The sequence below is a fragment of the Rhinopithecus roxellana genome, chromosome 9 (genome assembly GCF_007565055.1).
Source record: "Rhinopithecus roxellana isolate Shanxi Qingling chromosome 9, ASM756505v1, whole genome shotgun sequence".
NCBI classification, from domain to species: domain Eukaryota; kingdom Metazoa; phylum Chordata; class Mammalia; order Primates; family Cercopithecidae; genus Rhinopithecus; species Rhinopithecus roxellana.
The window spans coordinates 19543473-19564007 of NC_044557.1; the positions used below are offsets into that span (position 1 = coordinate 19543473).

Sequence of the window (20535 nt, forward strand, 5' to 3'; positions counted from 1 at the left end):
AAATTCTTGGAGAGATTAGACACAGGGCTAAAAATCAAAACAGATAAAAAACATTTTAGAAATGAAAGGAGCAAGTTTAAAAAAAGACAATCAAATACCAATTTAAAAAGCAAAAAAAAAAAAAAAAAAAAAAAAGAGGAGGAATAGGAATTCATAAATTTAACACTGTAGAGATAAGTGATGATTTTTCCAGAGTAATTTCAGAAAAAAATAAGGGACCAAAATCATCACCAGCCTTTGACACCGTTTGTATGGAGTTCTGAGTAACAAGTAAGTTTTTTTCCAGGAAGCAAAATATTTTCTTTTTACAGCACCTTCAAACTTGTAACACCTACCTCTCTCTTCAGATATAAAAGCAAGTCACTTTTTTCCAAGAAATTTCTACTCCATCTTCAAATGTTTCTTCTCCCCTCCACTTCTTTCTACAATTTCAGGGTAGATGTCAGTAAAAGGAGAAATCCTATTTTATAAGATGTCCCAAACTCACACTGGCCCAGAGCCTTGAGAGTATTTCACTTACCTTAGGTTTTCGTAAACTTGGTACATTTAATCATAGCAATTGGTAAATGTTTGCCTTACATACTGCTCCTCTTCTCAGACCTCCCAGCTTATCAGTATTTGAATAGCTCTAAGGGTAAGGTCCGTGGACCACAGACTTGGTAGCCTTGTTATTTTTGGTGGTGCAACTCTAGTTATCTCTTAGCAGCTTCTCCACCCTCCATAACAGAGAGCAGGTCTGAAATGTACCTTTTGGAACTCTGACAGATGTTGGTGTTAAGCTCACTCCAAACCGTGTCAAATGTCCTAGGGACCCAGAAAATTGAGTATTCTTTTATGTATTATTCATTTTTATTATTTATAACCATACACAATGATTGTACATGTTTCTGGGGCACAGTGTGATTCTTCAATGCATGTAAACATTGAATTAAATGATTAAATTGGGGTAATTACCGTACCCATCACTTTGAATGTTTATCACTTATTGTGGTGGTAACATTCATAGTCTTCTCTTCCAGCTATCTCGAAATATATGTTTTTATTTTCTATAGTCACCCTACAGTGTAGTAGAACACTATAATTTCCTGTCTAACTGTAACATTGTACTCATTGACCAATGTATCTTGGTACCTGATATGGTTTGGCTGTGTCCCACCCAAATCTCAACTTGAATTGCATCTCTCAGAATTCTCATGTGTTCTCATGTGTTCTCATGTTCATGTGGGAGGGACCCAGTGGAGAGGTAATTGAATCATGGGAGCAGATATTTCCCATGCTATTCTCATGATAGTGAATAAGTCTCATGAGGTCTGATGGGTTTATCAGGGGTTTCTACTTTTGCTTCTTCCTCATTTTCTCTTGCCACCACCATGCAAGAAGTACCTTTCATCTTCTGCCATGCTTCTGAGGTCTTCCCAGGCATGTGGAACTGCAAGTCCAATTAAACCTCTTTTTCTTCCCAGTCTCAGGTATGTCTTTATCAGCAGTGTGTAAATGGACTAATACAGTAAATTGGTACCAGGAGTGGGGTGTTGCTGAAAAGATACCTGAAAATGTGGAAGCAACTTTAGAACTGAGTAACAGGCAGAGGTTGGAACACTTTGGAAAGCTCAGAAGAAGATAGGAAAATGTGGGAAAGTTTGGAACCTCCTAGAGACTTGTTGAATGGCTTTGACAAAAATGCTGATAGTGATATGAACAATAAGGTCCAGGTTGAGATGATCTTGGATGGAGATGAGAAACTTGTTGGGAACTGGAGCAAAGATGACTTTTGTTATGTTTTAGCAAAGAGACTGGTAGCATTTTTTCCCTACCCTAGAGACTTGTGGAACTTTGAACTTGAGAGAGATGATTTGGGGATATCTAGTGGAAGAAATTTCTAAGCAGCAAACCATTCTAAAGATGACTTGGCTCCTGTTAAAAGCATTCTGTTTTAAAAAAGAAACAGCATAAAAGTTCAGAAAATTTGCAGCCTGACAATGCAGTAGAAAAGAAAAACTCATTTTTTGAAGAGAAATTCAAGCCGACTGTAGAAATTTGCATTAGCAAGAAGCCTAATGTTAATTCCCAAGCCATGATAAAAATGTCTCCAGGCCATGTCGGAGACCTTCACAGTAGCCCCTCCCATCACAGGCCCAGAGGCCCAGGAAGAAAAAGTGGTTTCATGGGCTGTACCCAGAGTCACTGTGCTGTGTGCAGCCTAGGGACTTGGTGCCCTGTGTCCCAGCTGCTCTAGCCATGGCTGAAAGGGACCAACATAGACCTCAGGCTGTGGCTTCAGAGGGTGGAAGCACCAAGTATTGGCAGCTTCCATGTGGTATTGAGCCTGTGGATGCACAGAAGTCAATAATTGAGGTTTAGGAACCTCCAATTAGATTTCAGAAGATGTAGGGAGACACGTGGATGCCCAGGAAAAAGTTTGCTGCAGGGCTGGGGAACCTCTGCTAGGACAGTGTGGAAGGGAAATGTGGGGTCAGAGCCCTTACAAAGAGTCCCTACTGGGGCACTGCCTAGTGGCGCTATGAGAAGAGGTCCACCATTCTCCAGACCCCAGAATGGTAGATCCACCAACAGCTTGTTCCGTGCACCTGGAAAAGCCATAGGCATTCAATGCCAGCCCATGAAAGTAGCCAGGAGGGAGGCTATACCCTGCAAAGCCACAAGGGTGGAGCTGCCCAAGACCATGGGAGCCCACCTCTTGCAACAGTGTGACCTGGATGTGAGACCTGGGGTCAAACAGATCATTTTGGAGCTCTAAAATTTGAGTGCCCTGCTGGATTTTGAACTTCCATGGGCCCTGTAACCCCTTTGTTTTGGCCAATTTTTCCCATTTGGAATGGCTGTATTTACCCAATGCCTGTACCCCCATTGTATCTAGGAAGTAACTGGCTTGCCTTTGATTTTACAGGCTCATAGGCAGAAGGGACTGGCCTTGTCTCAAATGAAACTTTGAACTGTGGACTTTTGAATTAATGCTGAAATGAGTTAAGACTGGGGGATTGTTGGGAAGGCATGATTGGTTTTGAAATGTGGGGACATGAGATTTGGGAGGGGCCAGAGGTGGAATGATATGGTTTGACTGTGTCCCCACTCAAATCTCAACTTGAATTGTGTCACCCAGAATTCCTACATGTTGTGGGAGGGACCCAGGGAAAGGTAATTGAATCCTGGAGGCTGATCTTTCCTGTGCTATTCTCGTGATAGTAAGTCTCCCAAGATCTGATGGGTTTATCAGGGGTTTCTACTTTTGGTTCTTCCTCATTTTCTCTTGCTGCCACCATGTAAGAAGTGCCTTTTGCCTCCTGCCATAATTCTGAAGCCTCCCCAGCCATGTGGAACTGTAAGTCCAATTAAAACTCTTTTTATTCCCAGTCTTGAGTATGTCTTTATCAGCAACATGAAAATGGACTAATACAGTATCCTCACCTCAAACCTCCAGTAACTACTATTCTATTCTTAACTTCTATGAAATCAACTTTGTTGATCCCATGTGAGTTGAGATCATTTGTGTCTCTGCCTGGCTTATTTCACTTAACATAATGCCCTTCAGCTTCATCCAAGTTGCTGCAAATGACAGAATTTCATTGTTTAATGCAGCTGAAGAATATTTTGTTTTGTATATATATCACATTTTTAAATACATTAATCAGTAGATAGTCTTTTATGTTGATTTCATATCTTGGCTATTGTTAACAAAGCTATAATAAACAAGGGATGGCATATATCTCTTCAACATATAGTTTTCATTTCCTTTGGATATATACCCAGTAATGGGATTTCAGACTCACATGGTAGTTCCAAAAACTAACATGTGAGTTTTTAGCCCCTTACTGTTTTCCATAATGGCTGTACTAATTTACATTCCCATTAATAGTGCAAAAGAGTTCCCTTTTCTCTACACTCTCATCAACATTCATTATCTTTTGTATTTTTTATCATAGCCATGAAGCCAATCCAAGAGTCCCATGGACGGTTTTATTTTTGTTTGTTTTTGATAAACATAGAAATTGACTCTTCTGGTGTTAAAGCTTAAAACTTACATTCATTTTATCTGAGTTCCTTCCTCAGGAAAGGACTCCCAGGTCTCTCAGAAAGTATTTAAAAACTGAAATTCACCAGATCATCACATCCAGACAGTAATTCATTGTCTCATTTGTCATGATTGCTTCTTTTTTTTATTTGGGTTTTTTTGTTTTATTTTTTTTTGTTTTGTTTTGTTTTTCAGAGGAGTCTCTATCACCCAGGCTGGAGTGCAGTGGCATAATCTCAGCTCATTGCAACCTCTCCCTCCTGGGTTCAAGTGATTCTCCTGCCTGAATCTCCTGAGTAGCTGGGACTACAGGCACCGACCACCAATCCTGGCTAAGTTTTGTATCTTTAGTAAGACGGGGTTTTGCCATGATGGTCAGGCTAGTCTCCAACTCCTGACCTCAGGTGATTCACCCACCTTGGCCTCCCAAATTGCTGGGATTACAAGCGTGAGCCACCACACCCAGCCCATGATTGTTTCTTTACCCCTCCTGAGTTCCTGTTTTCCCACATCTAGTTACATATTTCTTCCCTGCTATATAAATCTCCAGTTTGGTCAGGGAGATGAATTTGGACTGATTCTTGGCTGCAGCACCCGATTAAAGCATCTTCCCTGTCAATACTCATTGTCTCAGTCATTGGCTTTCTGTGCAGTGAGCAGCAGAACCAAGACCAAACCCCTGGTGTTTTGATAGCCATTCTAACTAAGGTGAAATAGTATTTCATTATGACTTTGAATTGAACTTTACTGATAATTAGTGATGTTGACCATTTTTTCACATATATCTTGGCCATTTTATTTTTATATTTAATTCTTGTGGATACATAGTAGGTGTAGATATTTATGAGATACATGAGATATTTTGATACAAGTATGCAATCAGTAATAATCACATCATGCAGAATGAGGTATCTATTCCCTCAATTTTTCCTTTGTGTTACAAAGAATCCAATTGTACTTTTAGTTGTTTTAAAATGTACATTATTATAGTCACCTTGTTGTGCTAGCAATTAGTAGGTCTTATTCATTCTTTCTATGAATGAATAAAATTCTATGAATGAATAAGAATATCTCCCTTCTAAAAACCTCACCCTCATTGCCACTACCATTCTGAGCCTCTGGTAACCATCCTTCTACTCCCTATCTCCATGAGTTCAATTGTTTTGATTTTTAGATACCACAAATAAGTGATAATATTTGATGTCTGCTTTTCTGTGCCTGGCTTATTTCACTTAACATAATGATCAGCAGTTCAACCTCCTTGCAAATGACAGGATCTCCTTCTTTTTATGGCTGAAAGTACTCCATCCTGTATGTGCACCACATTTTCTGTGTCCATTCATCTGTGATGGATGCTTAGGTTGTTTCCAGTTTTTGGCTATTGTGAACAGTGCTGCAACAAACATGGGAGTGCAGATATCTCTTCAACATTCTGAACTTTTTCTTTTTCTTTTCTTTTTTTTTTTTTTTTTTGAGACAGAGTTTCACTCTTGTTGCCCAGGCTGAAGTGCAGTGGTGCAATCTTGGCTTAGTGCAACCTCCGCCTCCCAGGTTCAAGCAATTCTCCTGCCTCAGCCCCCTGAGTAGCTGGGATTATAGGTGCTCACTACCATGCCTGGCTAATTTTTGTATTTTTAGTAGAGACAGGGTTTCACCATGTTGGCCAGGCTGGTCTCGAACTCCTGACTTCCAACTGCCTCAGCCTCCCAAAGTGCTGGGATTACAGGCATAAGCCACTGTGCCTGGCCTGATTTTCTTTCTTTTGGGTATATGTTCAGCAGTGGGACTGCTAGATCATATGATACCCCAAGTTTTAGATTTTGAGGAACCTCCAAACTGTTCTCCATAGTGGTTGTACTAATTTATGTTCCCACTAATAGTATACAAGGGTGTTTTTTTTCCTCCACTTTCTCACCAGCATGTGTTATTCCTTATCTTTTTGATATAAGCTATTTTAACTGGGGTGAGATGATATCTCATGGTAATTTCTATTCATTTTTATGACAATCGATTATGTTGAGCACCTTTTCATATGCCTGTGTATCTCTTAGCCATTACTTCTTCTTTTGAGAAATGTTTATTCAGGTCTTTTGCCCATTTTAAAATTGGATTATTTGGTTTGTTTTGCTACTGAGTTGTTTCAGGTCCTTATATACTCTGGGCATTAATCCCTTGTCAGATGCATATTTTGCAAATACTTTTTCTTAATGGGTTGTCTTTTCACACTATTGATATCCTTTGTAATGCAGAAGCATTTTAGTTTGATGTAATCTCATTTGTCTATTTTTTCTTTTATTGCCTGTTCTTCTGAGGTCTTATTGAAAAACATCCTTGCCCAGTCCAATTTTATAAAGTGTTTCCCCTATAGTCTTCTAGTAGTTTCATAGTTCGAGGTCTTAAATTTAAGTCTTTAATTTATTTTGAATTAATTTTATGTGTATGGTGAGAGATGCTGGTCTAGTTTTACTGTTCTGTATGTGGATAGCCAGTTTTGCCAGCACCACTTACTGAGGAGAGTTGGGAGCAGGGCCCCCAAAATCTGGCCATAAACCAGCACCAAAACTGGCCATAAACAAAATCTCTGCAGCACTGTAACATGTTCATAATGGCTCTAACGCCCACACTGGAAGGTTGTGTGTTTACCAGAATGAGGGCAAGGAACACCTCGCCCACCCAGGGCAGAAAATCGCTTAAAGGCATTCTTAAGCCACAAACAATAGCTATGAGTGATCTGTGCCTTAAGGACATGCTCCTGCTGCGGTTAACTAGCCCAACCTATTTCTTTAATTCGGGCCATCCCTTGATACTTTTAGTTAATCGAATATCCATAGAAACAATGTTAATGACTGGCTTGCTGTTAATAAATATGTGGGCAAATCTCTGTTCAGGGCTCTCAGCTCTGAAGGCTATGAGACCCCTGATTTCCCACATCACACCTCTATATTTCTATGTATGTGTCTTTAATTCCTCTAGTGCCGCTGGGTTAGGGTCTCCCCAATCAAGCTGGTCTCGGCAGAGGAGACAGTCCTTCTCCCAATGTGTGTTTTGCTACCTTTGATGAAAATTAGCTGGCCCTGAACATGGATTTATTTCTCTATTTGATTCCATTGTTCTATGTGACTGTTTTTTATGCCAGTGCCATGCTGTTTTCATTACTATATTTTGTAGCATATTTTGAAGTGGGTACTGTGATGCCTCTAGCTTTGTTCTTTTTGCAAGATTGCTTTGGCTACTAGAGTCTTTTCCATTTCCATATGGATTTTAAGATTGTTTTTTCTATTTCTAGGAAGAATTTCACTGATATTTTGATAGAGATTTCTGAAGAATCTGAAGATTGCTTTGGATAAATATGGACATTTTGACAATATTAATTCTTCTCATCCATAAACATGGAATTTTTTACTTGTGTTCTCTTCTGCTTCTTTTATCAATCTTTCATATTTTTCATGTAGAGTTCTTTCACCTTCTTGGTTTATTCCTAGATATTTAACATTTTGTAGCTATTGTAAATTAACTTGATTCTTGATTTCTTTTTCAGATAGTTCACTATTGGTATATAGAAATGCTACTGATTTTTATATGTTAATTTTGCATTCTGCAACTTTACTATCTTGATTTATTTTTTCTAACAATTTTTTTTTTTTTGGTGAAGTCTTCAGGATTTTCTAAATATATGATTATGTCATCTGCAAACAGGGATACCTTGACTTCTTCTTTTCCTATTTATATGCCTTTTATTATCTTTCTCTTACCTAATTGCTCTGGCTAGTACTTCCAATAGTATGTTGAATTAAAGTAGTAGAAGTGGGAAACTTGCCTTCTTCCAGATCTTACAAGAAAAGCTTTTAGCTTTTCCCCATTCAGTATGATGTTAGCTGTGGGGTTTAATTTTTAACACATGACCTTTATTGTGTTTATTTATATTCTTTCTATACTCAATTTTTTGAGACCAATTGGTATTCATATTCAGAAAGAGTTGGAGATAGATTTGAGCAATGAGAGAAAAGTACCTTCAACAAGCTATTAAAAACAAAAACAGAAAAAAGGTGAACCATCCCCAAGAACAGTGGTTTGCTAGCAATTATTATACAGCTATTTCTGTGATGTGAGGGAGAGGAAGTCCACAACGATAGGTTTATCAGTCTCAGCAAAGGCTAATTTCAAGCTACCATTTGATATTTCTGGAAGAGTTTGTAATACATGTAAGTCACACATTACCATAGTATAGTAGTTTAACCATAAAGATGCAATAGTCATAACCTAAAAAGCAAAGATAAAAATAAAAAATGAATGGTGTTATTTGAATATTGGTTTTTAATGTATTAGATTTAAGTAATATTTTTTATAATGGCTGTTTAACAACTGACTTGCACATATTCTGAAACTTTAACTGGTGAGCTCTGGTGAGATGATATGAACTGTCTCTAGCACACCACTGCCAAAGCAACGTGTGAACAGAAGACATGATTCAGGCTCAATGGGGCCTCTAAGAATACAAAGTTAGGCTCATGACTTTAAAGAGAATCTGTGCAACTAAGTTGTTCTTAAGTTTTTGCTTCCTTAGCTTTTTGGTAAATCTACTTTTGGCAAACAAGTATTTTAACACACTAAAGTGGGTTTACAACTTTCAAAAATAAGCAGGAGTAAGAAGAGAGGAACTGGGCTCAGATATCACCTGCATAAAAGTCACTGTAACCAGTCACAGACTAGCTAGAGGCTAGGAACTCTGAAAGAAAAGGGATAGGTCAGACTTCAGAGAGAGATTCTGGTCAACCTAAGAAGCAGAAGGGGAAACAGATACTCTGCTGTGCGGCTGACTGGCAGTCTCTCTTAGCTTTATTAGATGAAGGTCTTAGGCTCCTTTCACCTGATTCAGAGCATCTTATGGATCCAAATTTGACAAGGTAGAATTTGGACTGCAAATACGGAGAATTCAATGGACATAAGTCATGAGATTCAGGCCAGAAGATTTATTTCACAGTTTAAAACCCTCCTCACTGAGAGAGAAATTGTGTTTTGTTCCTCCTTGGTTCGGGCCAGTTTCTGATGATGTATTTGTTACTCTCCTCTCTCCAAGTATTAGCATTCAAGGTTGTTAGAGACTGGTGCTATAAGAGAAAACAAAACAAATAAAATGCCAGTGTTGGTCATTTTTCTTTCTTGTAGCTAACACATTTCTAACTCAAGTAATTTTAAAACTATGGGTGATTAAAAGCAAAAACATTAAGAAAATAAAAATTCCAGAAAAATATTACCTGTTACCTCAACTGACAATACTCTCAGTTTTATAATAGAAGTGACTTGTGAAAGTACACTGGTTTTTTTAATCCATGTTTGGTAACTATTTAGGTCAATAAATAAAGTGCCTTGAAAACTCCATTCTAAACATATGCAATGATTTTATTTTAAATTAAAAGATAGTAATTCTAAGTACCTTTTTATTAGATAACACCAACATGTACATATACACACACATGCATGCATGCACATTGGTGTATATATCTATATAATGAAATTTTTTAAGAATGATCATCCCTGGTGCTGGGGTTAGTGAAGGTTACCGTTTCATTCTTTTACTCTCATATATATTTTTAATCAGTGTTTTTTATACATTACTACTATAAGAAGAAGAAGAATGATTCACACACTCACATACACACATTATTTATTGAATAAGAGAAGAAAGTTATGGCAAAGTCAAGATTCGAGCATTCCAAGTTCTCTGACTAGAAAAAGGCTTTTAACACCATTAAAAGTTAAAATCATTCTTTAGAACTTCAAAAAATGAAACCAGTTAAATATAAAATGAATTCAAAATGTTTGTTATAAACTTAAGTATATAACTGAAAAAGACAAAATATTTTAGAACCAAAATAAACAATATTTAAAAGCAGAAATTTATTAACAGTAGGCTAGGTCTAAAATCTCAATTTACGTAACAGAAAGATTAGTGAAGGGATTTTTTAAAGATAAAACATGCTAAGCTTCCTTCATACTAAAGGGAGTCTCAAAATGCCTCTAATTCCATATGCTCAAATTTTGTATTTTCTACTTCTATTTCTATATTCCTTATAGAAATAGCTCATTACTAAGTGACATAGTGGAAAATTACAAAGAAAATTCAATAAGGTAGTATAATAAAAGAAGTAGAATTTAAGATATGCTAGGGCTCAGAAAGTATATCACTCACATATCCAAACTAGCTAATAAATAAGTAAATTATGAAAGTTACAACTGGATACAAACGGACTGATAATTTAGTAATAGATATTTTAAAACAACACAAGTCTTCATATTACACTATATTTATTCTTGATATCTTCTGGGGATTTATCTCAGGCAATAACTGGACAATTGCTCACAGATATATATCCATACCAGAATGCTTATTACAGGGCATTTGTAATAACTAAAAACTGGAAGTAGCACAAACATTCATAATTATAGACTTTTAAGATGTTAAATACAGTAAGACATTCTTCTTCAAAGGGTTAACTTGTTTAAGTTTCCTAGTCTTTTGTTTCCTGCTTTCAAGGCAAGACTCCCTTACTCTCTGTGTTCCCTTGCCTAGGAAACAAACTTCCTCACAGTCTTTATCTATAGAGCCCACATTCCACATCTGTTACTCACTCTGTGATTTACAACGCTCCCGTCACAACGCTCCCTCTATCCCCACTTGATCCCCTCCTCCCCCAACCCCACCAAAACTGTTTTCTGCCAGTGTAACCACATCCCTGCACTTCTCAAGTTAGCCAATCGGGTTCAGCTTAGATTCTGTGGTCCAACTCTAGCCAATGGAGACTGGACACAGCAGTAGGAACCCAATGCATTAGGGATAAAGCTGCTGCTTTCCTTTGTTCGGTGTGCTCTCATGGTGACCAAACTAATGAACAGCACCCTTCTGCAGAGTAAACTTTGCCTTGCTGAGAAATCAACTATCAGAGTGTTCACTTGTGACTTTCATTTGTTCTTTCTAACATAAAATAAATGATTTTTTATTTTTAATTTGACTACTACATCCCACAAAATGATATGACTGCATTTTAATACATAAAAATTTGTCCAAAATATTCTCAAAGTAAAAGAAGTATTTTTAATATTTTGCTTAGAAAAATATTTGAGAAGATGTACATATCAATTATTGATGGAGATTTTATTAGTTATTGTAATTATGAAAATAGTTGTCTTAATTCATGTATCTACCAAAATTTCTTATATATTTTAATCAGAAAATATACTTTAAAAAAATAAGCAGGTCAGGCATGGGTGACTCATGCTTGTAATGCCAACATTTTGTGAGCCCAAGACAAGAAGATCACTTGAGCTGAAGAGTTTGAGACCAGCCTGGGCAACACAGGGATGCCCTCATGTCTACAAAAAATAATTCCCCAGGAGTGATGATGTGTGCCTGTAGTCTCATCTACTTGGAAGGTTGAGATGGGAGGTCCACTTGAGCCCCAGAGGTTGAGGCTGCAGTGAATTATGATCATGCCACTGCACTCCAGCTTGGGTGATGAAGAGAAACTCCCTCTCTTAAAAAATCAAGCAATCAATCAATCAATCAACAAACAAACAAACAGATTTATATTTTAATTCGTGCTATTTAATACTAAGGTTTACCTGGATACCACATATTCTTCTTTCATATGAATTTCAGAATCTTTTTCCTGATTCTCCTTGGCCATGTCTCCAATTCTCCTTGGCCATGTCTCCAAAAACCTTTTGACTGAGTTTATGTTAAATAAACAGAGACCCACATATACATATATTACTGATATTGGGAAAGAAGGCAATAAGATGTAAAGTCAGGTTGTTTCCAGTGTTTTCATCAACCAGTTCTGCCATGAACATTCTTGTGCATGTCTCTTGATCCACACATGTGCACATTACTAATGGTACACACCAATGAGTGGAATCTTCTGGGTTATAAAATAGGCATTAGCAAAGCCTTAATAGATTTTACCAGTTTTCCAAATTGATTTTGCAAATTTACATTCCCTACAAGGGATATAAAAGCTCCAGTTGCTCCATATTCTCACTAATTGACATTGTAAGTTGTTATAACGACAGCCATCTAGCATGTATTTAGTAGTATCATACTGTGTTTGTAATTTGAATTTCACATCTGATTATTAGGGTTCAGTCCTCTTACTGAACTGACATCCCCACTTCCACTACATACCCTCATACTTGGCCACCAGCTGCAGCTCAACTATGGTTTTCTGTGGTCTAGATGGTTTCCTTCTGCATGCCACACAACTGATGACCAGATCTGACTCAAGAAAATGAATAAACTTCCCCTGCCATTCAGTAGGTTGCAACTACATCTTTTCCACCAAGGCAACTATATCTTTTCCACCTCAGGCATGGGAAGGATACCCACTTCTAAGTTAGTTCTTCCTTATGTACTCTCCACTAGGGTCTCATAAAGAGGATGTTTTCCCAATATCTTATAGTTACTCTTCTATTATAGGTAAATTCGTCTTTATACTTGCATCCCCTGCTTAAATCACTGTGTTGTTTCTATGCCCTGAATGAACACAGACTGCTGTAATAGATTACATAAATATTCAGGTTTAGAAGATGCTAAACTCCTGAACAGTAGTGAAAAGTATGCTGTACCAGAATACCCTCACACCAGCACCACGTGAGAGTTTTAGTAGCTTGATATCCTTGCCTATCCTTGATGATGTCCATTTTTTTAATTTTAGAAACTGTTGTAGTAGTTTAGGAAAATATCATTTTGATTTTAATTCATATCTTAGTTAGAGTAATGGCATTAAGCACATTTTCATATTCTGTGCCCCTTTGATATCATCTTTGGTGAAGTGTTTCTTCAAATATTTTGGTCATTATATTCTCATCTATTTTTTATCAATTTGTAGGAGTTCAGTATATATTCTGAATGTGAATCTTTCATTTGAAATATGTATTACAAAGATTTTTTCCACATTCACGGTTCCTTTTTCCCTTCTTAAGGGTATCTTTTGAATCGCAAAAGTTTTTATTTTTAAAAAGTTGTGCTATATATGGTAAGAACACAGCATGAGATCGACCATCTTACCACATTTTTAAGCATACAATACGGATTTGTTAATTTTAGGGACAATGTTTTTCATGAGATCTCTAGAATATTTTCATCATGCATATTTGAGACTTTAGCCCACTGACATGCAACCCATTTGCCACCCCCTAGTCCCTGGAAACCAGCATTCTGCTCTAATTTTGTGAGTTTGACTTTTTAGATATCTCAAATAAGTGGAATTATTTCAGTATTTGTCCTCAAGATTCATCCATGTTTTACATATTACAGGATCTCCTTTTTAAGGCTGAATAATATTCCATTAGATACATACACACACACACACACACACAGAGACAGAGACAGAGAGAGAGAGAGAGAGAGAGAGAGAGAGAGAGAGAGAGAGAGAGAGAGAGAGAGAGAGAGAGGAGGAGAGAGATGCCACATTTATTTTTATCCACTTATTCATCGACAGACATTTAGGTTGTAGCCACACTTGAGAGTTGTGAATAGTGCTTCAATGAACATTGGAATGCTAATATCTCTTTGGTTTCCTGATTTCAACTCTTTTCCATAAATTTCAAGAAGTAGAATTGCTGGATTATATGGTAATTGTATTTTTTATTTTTGATAACCCTCTATGTCATTTTCCATAATGGTTTCAACATTTTGCATTCCCACCAACAGTATATACAAAGATTCTAATTTCTCCACATCCTCCTCAACATTTCACTATTGTTGATTTTTTTTTTTAAGATCCATCTTAACAGGTGTGAGGTGAATCTCATTGTGGTTTTGATTAGCATACATTTGATAGTTAATGAAATTGAGCATCTTTTCATATGCTTATTGGCCACTTGTATGTCTTCTTGGGAGAAATGTCTACTGAAGTCTTTAGCCCATTTTTTAAATTATTAGATATTTTGCTATAGAGTTGTAAGAGTCATATATGTTATTTGGCAAAATGTCTATTCAAGTCTTAAAGTAACTTTTAATCAGGTTATTAGTTTTTTGCTATCGAGTTGAAAGAGTTCTTAATATATTTTGGGAATTAACCCCTTAACTGATAAATGGTTTGCAAATATTTTCTCCCATTCCATTGGATTTTCAGCATTTCCTTTGCTATGAAGAAGCTTTTGAGTTTAATGTTGCCCCATATGTCTTTTTTTCATTGGTTGTCTGTGCTTTTCATGTCATATCCATGAAATCATTGCCAAGACCAATGTCATGAAGATTTTTCTGTTTTCTTCTAAGAGTTTTATAATTCATATCTTACATTTAAGTCTTCAATCCATTTTGTGTTGGCCATTGTGTATAAGATAATGGCCCAATTTCAATCTTTAGCATGAGGATATAAAATATTCCCAACACTATTTGTTAAAGAGACTATCTTTTGTGGTTCCATACGAATTTTTGGATTATTGTTCTATTTCTGTGAAGAATGTCATTGGTATTTTGATAGGGATTGCATTGAATCTCCAGATTGCTTTGGGTTTTATGGACATTTAAACAGTATTAATTCTTCTAATCCATGGGCTTGGGATATATTTCCACTTTTTTGTGTCCTCTCTAATTTCTTTGATAAGTGTTTTATTTTTGTTTTTATTTTTATTTATTTTTGAAATGGAGTCTCACTGTGTCACCCAAGCTGGAGTGTGGTGGCATGATCTTGGCCCACTGCAACCTCTGCCTCCCACACTCAAGTGATTCTCCTGCCTTGGCCTCCCGAGTAGCTGGGATTACATGCTTGCATCATCATGCATGGCTTTTTTTTTTTTTTTTTTCTTTGGTATTTTAGTAGTGACAAGGTTTCTCCATGTTGCCCAGGGTAGTTTCGAACTTCTGAGCTCAGGCAGTCCACCCACGTTGGCCCCCCAAAGTGCTGGGATTACAGGCGTGAGCCACCACTGCCAGTTAGTTAAGTGTTTTACAATTTTCATTGTAGCAATCTTTCACTTTTATGATTAAATTTATTCCTAGGTATTTTTATAGCTGTTGTAAATAGGATTACTTTCTTTATTTGTAGGTTGTTCACTGTTGGCATATAGAAACGCTACTAATTTTTGTTTAATTTTGTATCCCCCGATGTCACTAATTACATTTATCACCTCTAACAGTTTTTTTTTCCCTTGGAGGAGTCTTTATATTTTTCTAAATACAAGATCATATCATCTGCACATAAGAATTTGATTTCTGCCTTTCCAATTTGGACACCCTTGATATCTTTCTTTTGTCTAATCGCTCTGACTAGGACTTCCAGTACTATGATAAATAAAAGAAGCAAAATGGGCATTCTTGTGTTGTTCTACATCATAAAGGAAAGGCTTTCAATTTTTCTCCATTTAGAATGCTGCTGTCTATGAGTTTGATATACATGGCCTTTATTGTTTTGAGATACGTTCCTGCTAAACTACATTAAGAGTTTTTATTATGAAGTTATGTTGAGTGTTACCAAATGCTTTTTCAGCCTCTATTGAAATGACCACATGGATTTTGTCCTTGATTCTATTTATGTGATAGATCACATTTATTGATTTGCATTGCTGAACCATCCTTGCATCCCTATGATGAATCCTACTTGATCGTGATAAATAATCTTTTTAATGCGTTGTTGAATTCAGTTTGCTAGTATCGTGTTGAGGATTTTTGCATGTTCATCAGGATGTTGGCCTGTAGGTTTTTGTTGTTATTGCTGTGTCTTTGTATGGTTTTTGAGGGAAATGTTGGCCTTGTAGAATGATATTGGGAATATTCCCTCCTTCTCAATGTTTCAGAATAGTTTGAGTAAAATTGGTACTAGTTCTTCTTTAAATATTTGGTAGAATACAATATTAAAGCTATCTAGTCCTGAACTATTCTTGGATGGCAAACTTTTTATTGCAGCTACTATGTCATTATTCATTATGACTGTATGTGTCTAGGAATTTGTCCATTTCTTCTAGGTTTTCCAAATTATTGACACACATTTGCTCATAATATCTCTACTTGAATGCTGTCTTTAAATTACTGAAGTGTCAATTGCAAGGTCTTTTTCTCTGATTTGTGCTCATATAAATCATATCTTACATTTAAGTATTCAATCCATTTTTTTCTTTTTCTTGGTCAATGTAGCAAAAGACGTGTTTATCTTTTCAAAAACAAACTTCTTGTTTCATGGACCTTTCTAATTCTCAATTTCATTTATTTCTGCTCTAGGTTTTATTATTTATTTTCTTCTACTAATTTGTGGTTTGGTTTGTCCTTGCTTTCTTTCTTGCGTTGCACCATGAGGTTGCATAACTGAAGTCTTTCTACTTTTTTGGTGTCAGTATGTATAGGTATAAACTTTCCTTTCAGTACTGGTTTTGCTGCATTCTATAGACTTTGGTATGTTATGTTCCCATTTTTGTTTCCTTCAATTTTTAAAAATATTTCCTTCTTAATTTCTTTATTGACACACCAGTCTTTTAAGAGCATATTGTTTAATTTTCATGTATTTGTATAGTTTCCAAAGTTCCTCTTTTCATTGATTTCTAATTTCATTCCACTGTTTTTCAAAATGATACTTGATATTATTCCATCTTTCAATGTGTTAAGACTTGTTTTGTGGCCTTACGTATGATCTGTCCTGGAGGATGTTCTATGTGCCGATGAAATTAACATATATTCTGCACTAGTTACATAAAATATTCTGTAAATGTCAGTTAGGGCCATTTGATCTAGTGTTGTTTAATTCCAATATTTCATTGATGATTTTCTGTATGGATGATCTGACCACTGCTGAAAGTGTGGTGTTAAAAGACCCCTACTATTATTGTATTGCAGTCTATCACTGTCTCTAAGTATTTATTCTAGTCTTCACAGTCTGGCTTTGTTTTTACTTGCCCTTCTTCAAAGGACTTTCCAAGAATTCAAAGAAGATTGAGTATTAAGTTACTTAAGTCTGTTGCCTCTACAGGCATTTCAGTGCTAGTGGGATCTCTAAGCCCAGAGATGCTGTATCTCTTGCAGACTCCTAAATACACAACTCTGATGGCCTTGGAGGGAAATAGGGAGAAATTCCTATGTTCACAGGCAAAGTTCCTTGCTCTCTTCTCTCTCTTTTCCTCAGGAAGAAGGAATCTGTCTGTGCAGTGGGCTGCCTGGAATTGGGAAAGGGGAGATATGAGCACTCCTGTGGCCATCACAGCTGGTACCCTGCTGTGTCACACCCAAAGCGTACAGCCTCCCAGATCAGCATAGTACTGGGGCTCACCTGGGGCTCATCTGAGGCCCAAAGCTGCCTCAACTCCACCTCCTGTCAGGTCAGCTTTGGCATTAGATTCTCATAGCAGCATGTACTCAATTGTGAACTGCAGGTGTGAGAGGTCTAGGTTGCACACTCCTTATGGGAATCTAATGATTGATGATGTGAGCTGAAACTATCCCCCTCCACCCCGCCCTGTGGGAAAATTTTCTTCCACTAAACCCGTCCCTGATGCCAACAAGGTTGGTACTGCTGATTAGAGCATCAGTTATCTTTTTTTTTATTTTATTTTATTTTTTATTTTTTTATTTTTATTTTATTTTATTTTATTTTTTTTTTTGAGGCGGAGTCTCACTCTGTCGCCCGGGCTGGAGTGCAGTGGCCGGATCTCAGCTCACTGCAAGCTCCGCCTCCCGGCTTTACGCCATTCTCCTGCCTCAGCCTCCCGAGTAGCTGGGACTACAGGCGCCCGCCACCTCGCCCGGCTAGTTTTTGTATTTTTAGTAGAGACGGGGTTTCACCGTGTTAGCCAGGATGGTCTCGATCTCCTGACCTCGTGATCCGCCCGTCTCGGCCTCCCAAAGTGCTGGGATTACAGGCTTGAGCCACCGCGCCCGGCCATCAGTTATCTTTTTATATGCCAGTAAGATATCACTAAAACACAAATGCTCCTACCCAATGCTAAAGAAAAAAACAAACCCATGATTTACATGCTCATAGATGGTAGTTGCTAGTGTGAGTGCACAAAAATCTCTCCTTTTATAGGTCAAGAAGGAGAGGCTGAGGTATCACAAAACCAAGTTTTATTATTTATTATTATAAAACAACCTATAGACAGAATTAAACAAATACATAAAAAAAGTTTGGTTTCAAACTAACCATTTTTAAGTGCTCATAAGCAATGATCAAAACTTACAATGCAAAATGATTCAACACATAATTCTATACTCACCTTTCACTGAGGGATGACTTGTTGTCACTGCTGCTTTCTTCTGACACAGAGCTATAAAATTGATAAACTTTGTTTTAAAGTGAGGAAAATAGTAATTCTTGAATAAATACCTGAATGAAAACTGTTCTTCAAAGAAACAGCATTTCAAATAAATGAAAATCTCCTTTTCACAACTTAAACAGGTACTGTTTCAATATTAGAACAAACGCCATCAGTTACCTCAGTCTGGTAATTGAGTCTTCTCATTCTCATTCTACATTTAATCAATAATTTATGTTTGTAAACCCACATTTATATAGGCAGGTCCCCTTATTTTATGATATCCCTAATTTCTCAGTTCCAATAAGCCAAAACATAAAGTAGCACTCACAAATTTTAAATACTTTTTATATACAGCTCAATATATTTCTTTCTCTCTGTCAGAAAATACAAACATGTTTTATCTTTGCATCAGTTCTTGGAGGGTAAAACTAGATGTAAATATATCTGTGATGAAATACTGTAAATTATGAATAAGGGGCTCAATATGAAGTTTAAAATTTTGTGCAACTGGTTACAGATAGCATGATGATTTCACTCATTAAATTGATATACTCAAAAGTTTAGATACATTGAAAAGCTATTATTATCTCCCATTCTGTAGAGTTATAGAGAATAATATTAAGTAAATAAAGATTAAATCACTTACTCACTGTATTACAGGGTTACATGCAAGATTTATAACTTAAAACAAGGTTTCCCGAAGCTAAGTGTAATTCTCTTCCTACATGGTGATGCCTCCTGTCTCTTTAACCTAACATTATTAACTACACATGTAGTTTCTAATTAAGAAATGATTTTACAAATCAGCAATATCTATATTTAGAAAAACAAATATTGTCAAAATAGGTTTATAGACATTATCTCTAATTGAGAGAGGTGTTCTAATAAAGATGTTCATCACTGGCCTGAGAATCTGTATCTAATAAATTTAGTTTTTGGAAGTTCCCTTGAAATGCAGTGTCATGTAATTCTAATGGAGTTCATAGGTGATATGACTCTATGGACAGGGTCGGTGAACTAAGAGGCTAAATAAACCTCCAAAATTCCACTGGCAGCCATATCTGCTCTTACCATTAAACTAGTGGTAAACTGTGTGGTTTTAGTAATTTGTAAGATGAGAAAAAATATCAAAACAAATAACAAAGGGCATCAAACCATTTTGTAAATGTCTCCCTGAGCCTCTCTTTATATTGCCTTACCTACAGTTGGAGATTATTCCTGATGAAACACAAATACATTTTTCTTGTCTTTCTAAATGTAATAAGACTAAATATATGTACATATATTTTACATATATTTGTGTGTACATTATATATATATATGTATATACATACCTCTCACTTTCAGTTTCCCCTCTATAGCATAGCTCTCTCAATTTTTTCCGTTTTATTAAAATGGCAGTAGTAATAATAAGCACAGGTAGCGAAATATAGAAAATGAGTTGAAAGTGTTGTTTTTGAAAAGGGGCATGTCTTCCCTCCTCCATGTAACTTTTCTCTGGAATGAAAAATAGCAATTTTAAATTACATCAGAGATTTTATTATCCCAATGAAAAGGAGAAGATATGATTACCAACATCATTTCCAAACATTAAACATTTCTTTCATATATAAAAAATGAATATAATAAAAACAAAAACACTAAACTAAAGTATAAAGTGGGATGTTACTAGTGTTTTATTGATGATTTTTGAGTTCTCAACCTTCCACCATATGATGAACTAATATCTTATTCATTCAGTTTCTCTGGAGAACCCTGACTAATACAGATTTTGGTACCAAGATATGAGGTGCTGCTCTAACAAATACCTAAAACTATAGCTGTGGCTTTGGGACTGGGAAATGGGTAGAGGTTGGAATCATTTTAAGGTGCAAACTACAAAAAGCCTAGATTGCAGTAAAGGACTGTTGACAGAAATATAGATATTACAGGTGGTTCTGGTGAGAGCACTGAGAGAAAAGAGAACACCTACCTCTTCTTAGAGAATACGTACATAATCATGAACAGAATGTTGGGAGAAATACGAATATTAAAGGTGCTTCTAGTGAGGTCTTAGACAGAAGTAAAGCAACATGTTATTGGACAATGAAGGAAAAGCCATTCCTGTTTTAAAAAAAATGGCAAAGACTTAGCTAAATTGTGTTCTAAAGTTTTGTAAAAGATAGAGTTTGCAAGCTGACGTTGGGTAACAGCTGAGGTGACCCCTAGGCAAAATGTTCAAGACATGGCCTGAGTCCTCCTGACCGCTTATGGTAAAATGAAAG

The 20535-nt window shown here is 36.4% G+C and overlaps 1 protein-coding gene across 1 annotated transcript in view; it reads right to left on the reverse strand.

Annotated features, from left to right (window-relative positions):
• Positions 1 to 692: 692 nt before the first annotated feature.
• Positions 693 to 20535, reverse strand: part of LOC104676329 (disintegrin and metalloproteinase domain-containing protein 5) — a 143119-nt gene continuing 123276 nt past the window's right edge. The window contains exons 19-21 of the mRNA XM_030938154.1: positions 19606 to 19768; positions 18230 to 18280; positions 693 to 804 (exon numbers count right to left, since the gene is read on the reverse strand). Of these exons, the coding sequence (XP_030794014.1) occupies positions 693 to 804; positions 18230 to 18280; positions 19606 to 19768 (326 nt within the window). The remainder of the gene's footprint in view (positions 805 to 18229; positions 18281 to 19605; positions 19769 to 20535) is intronic.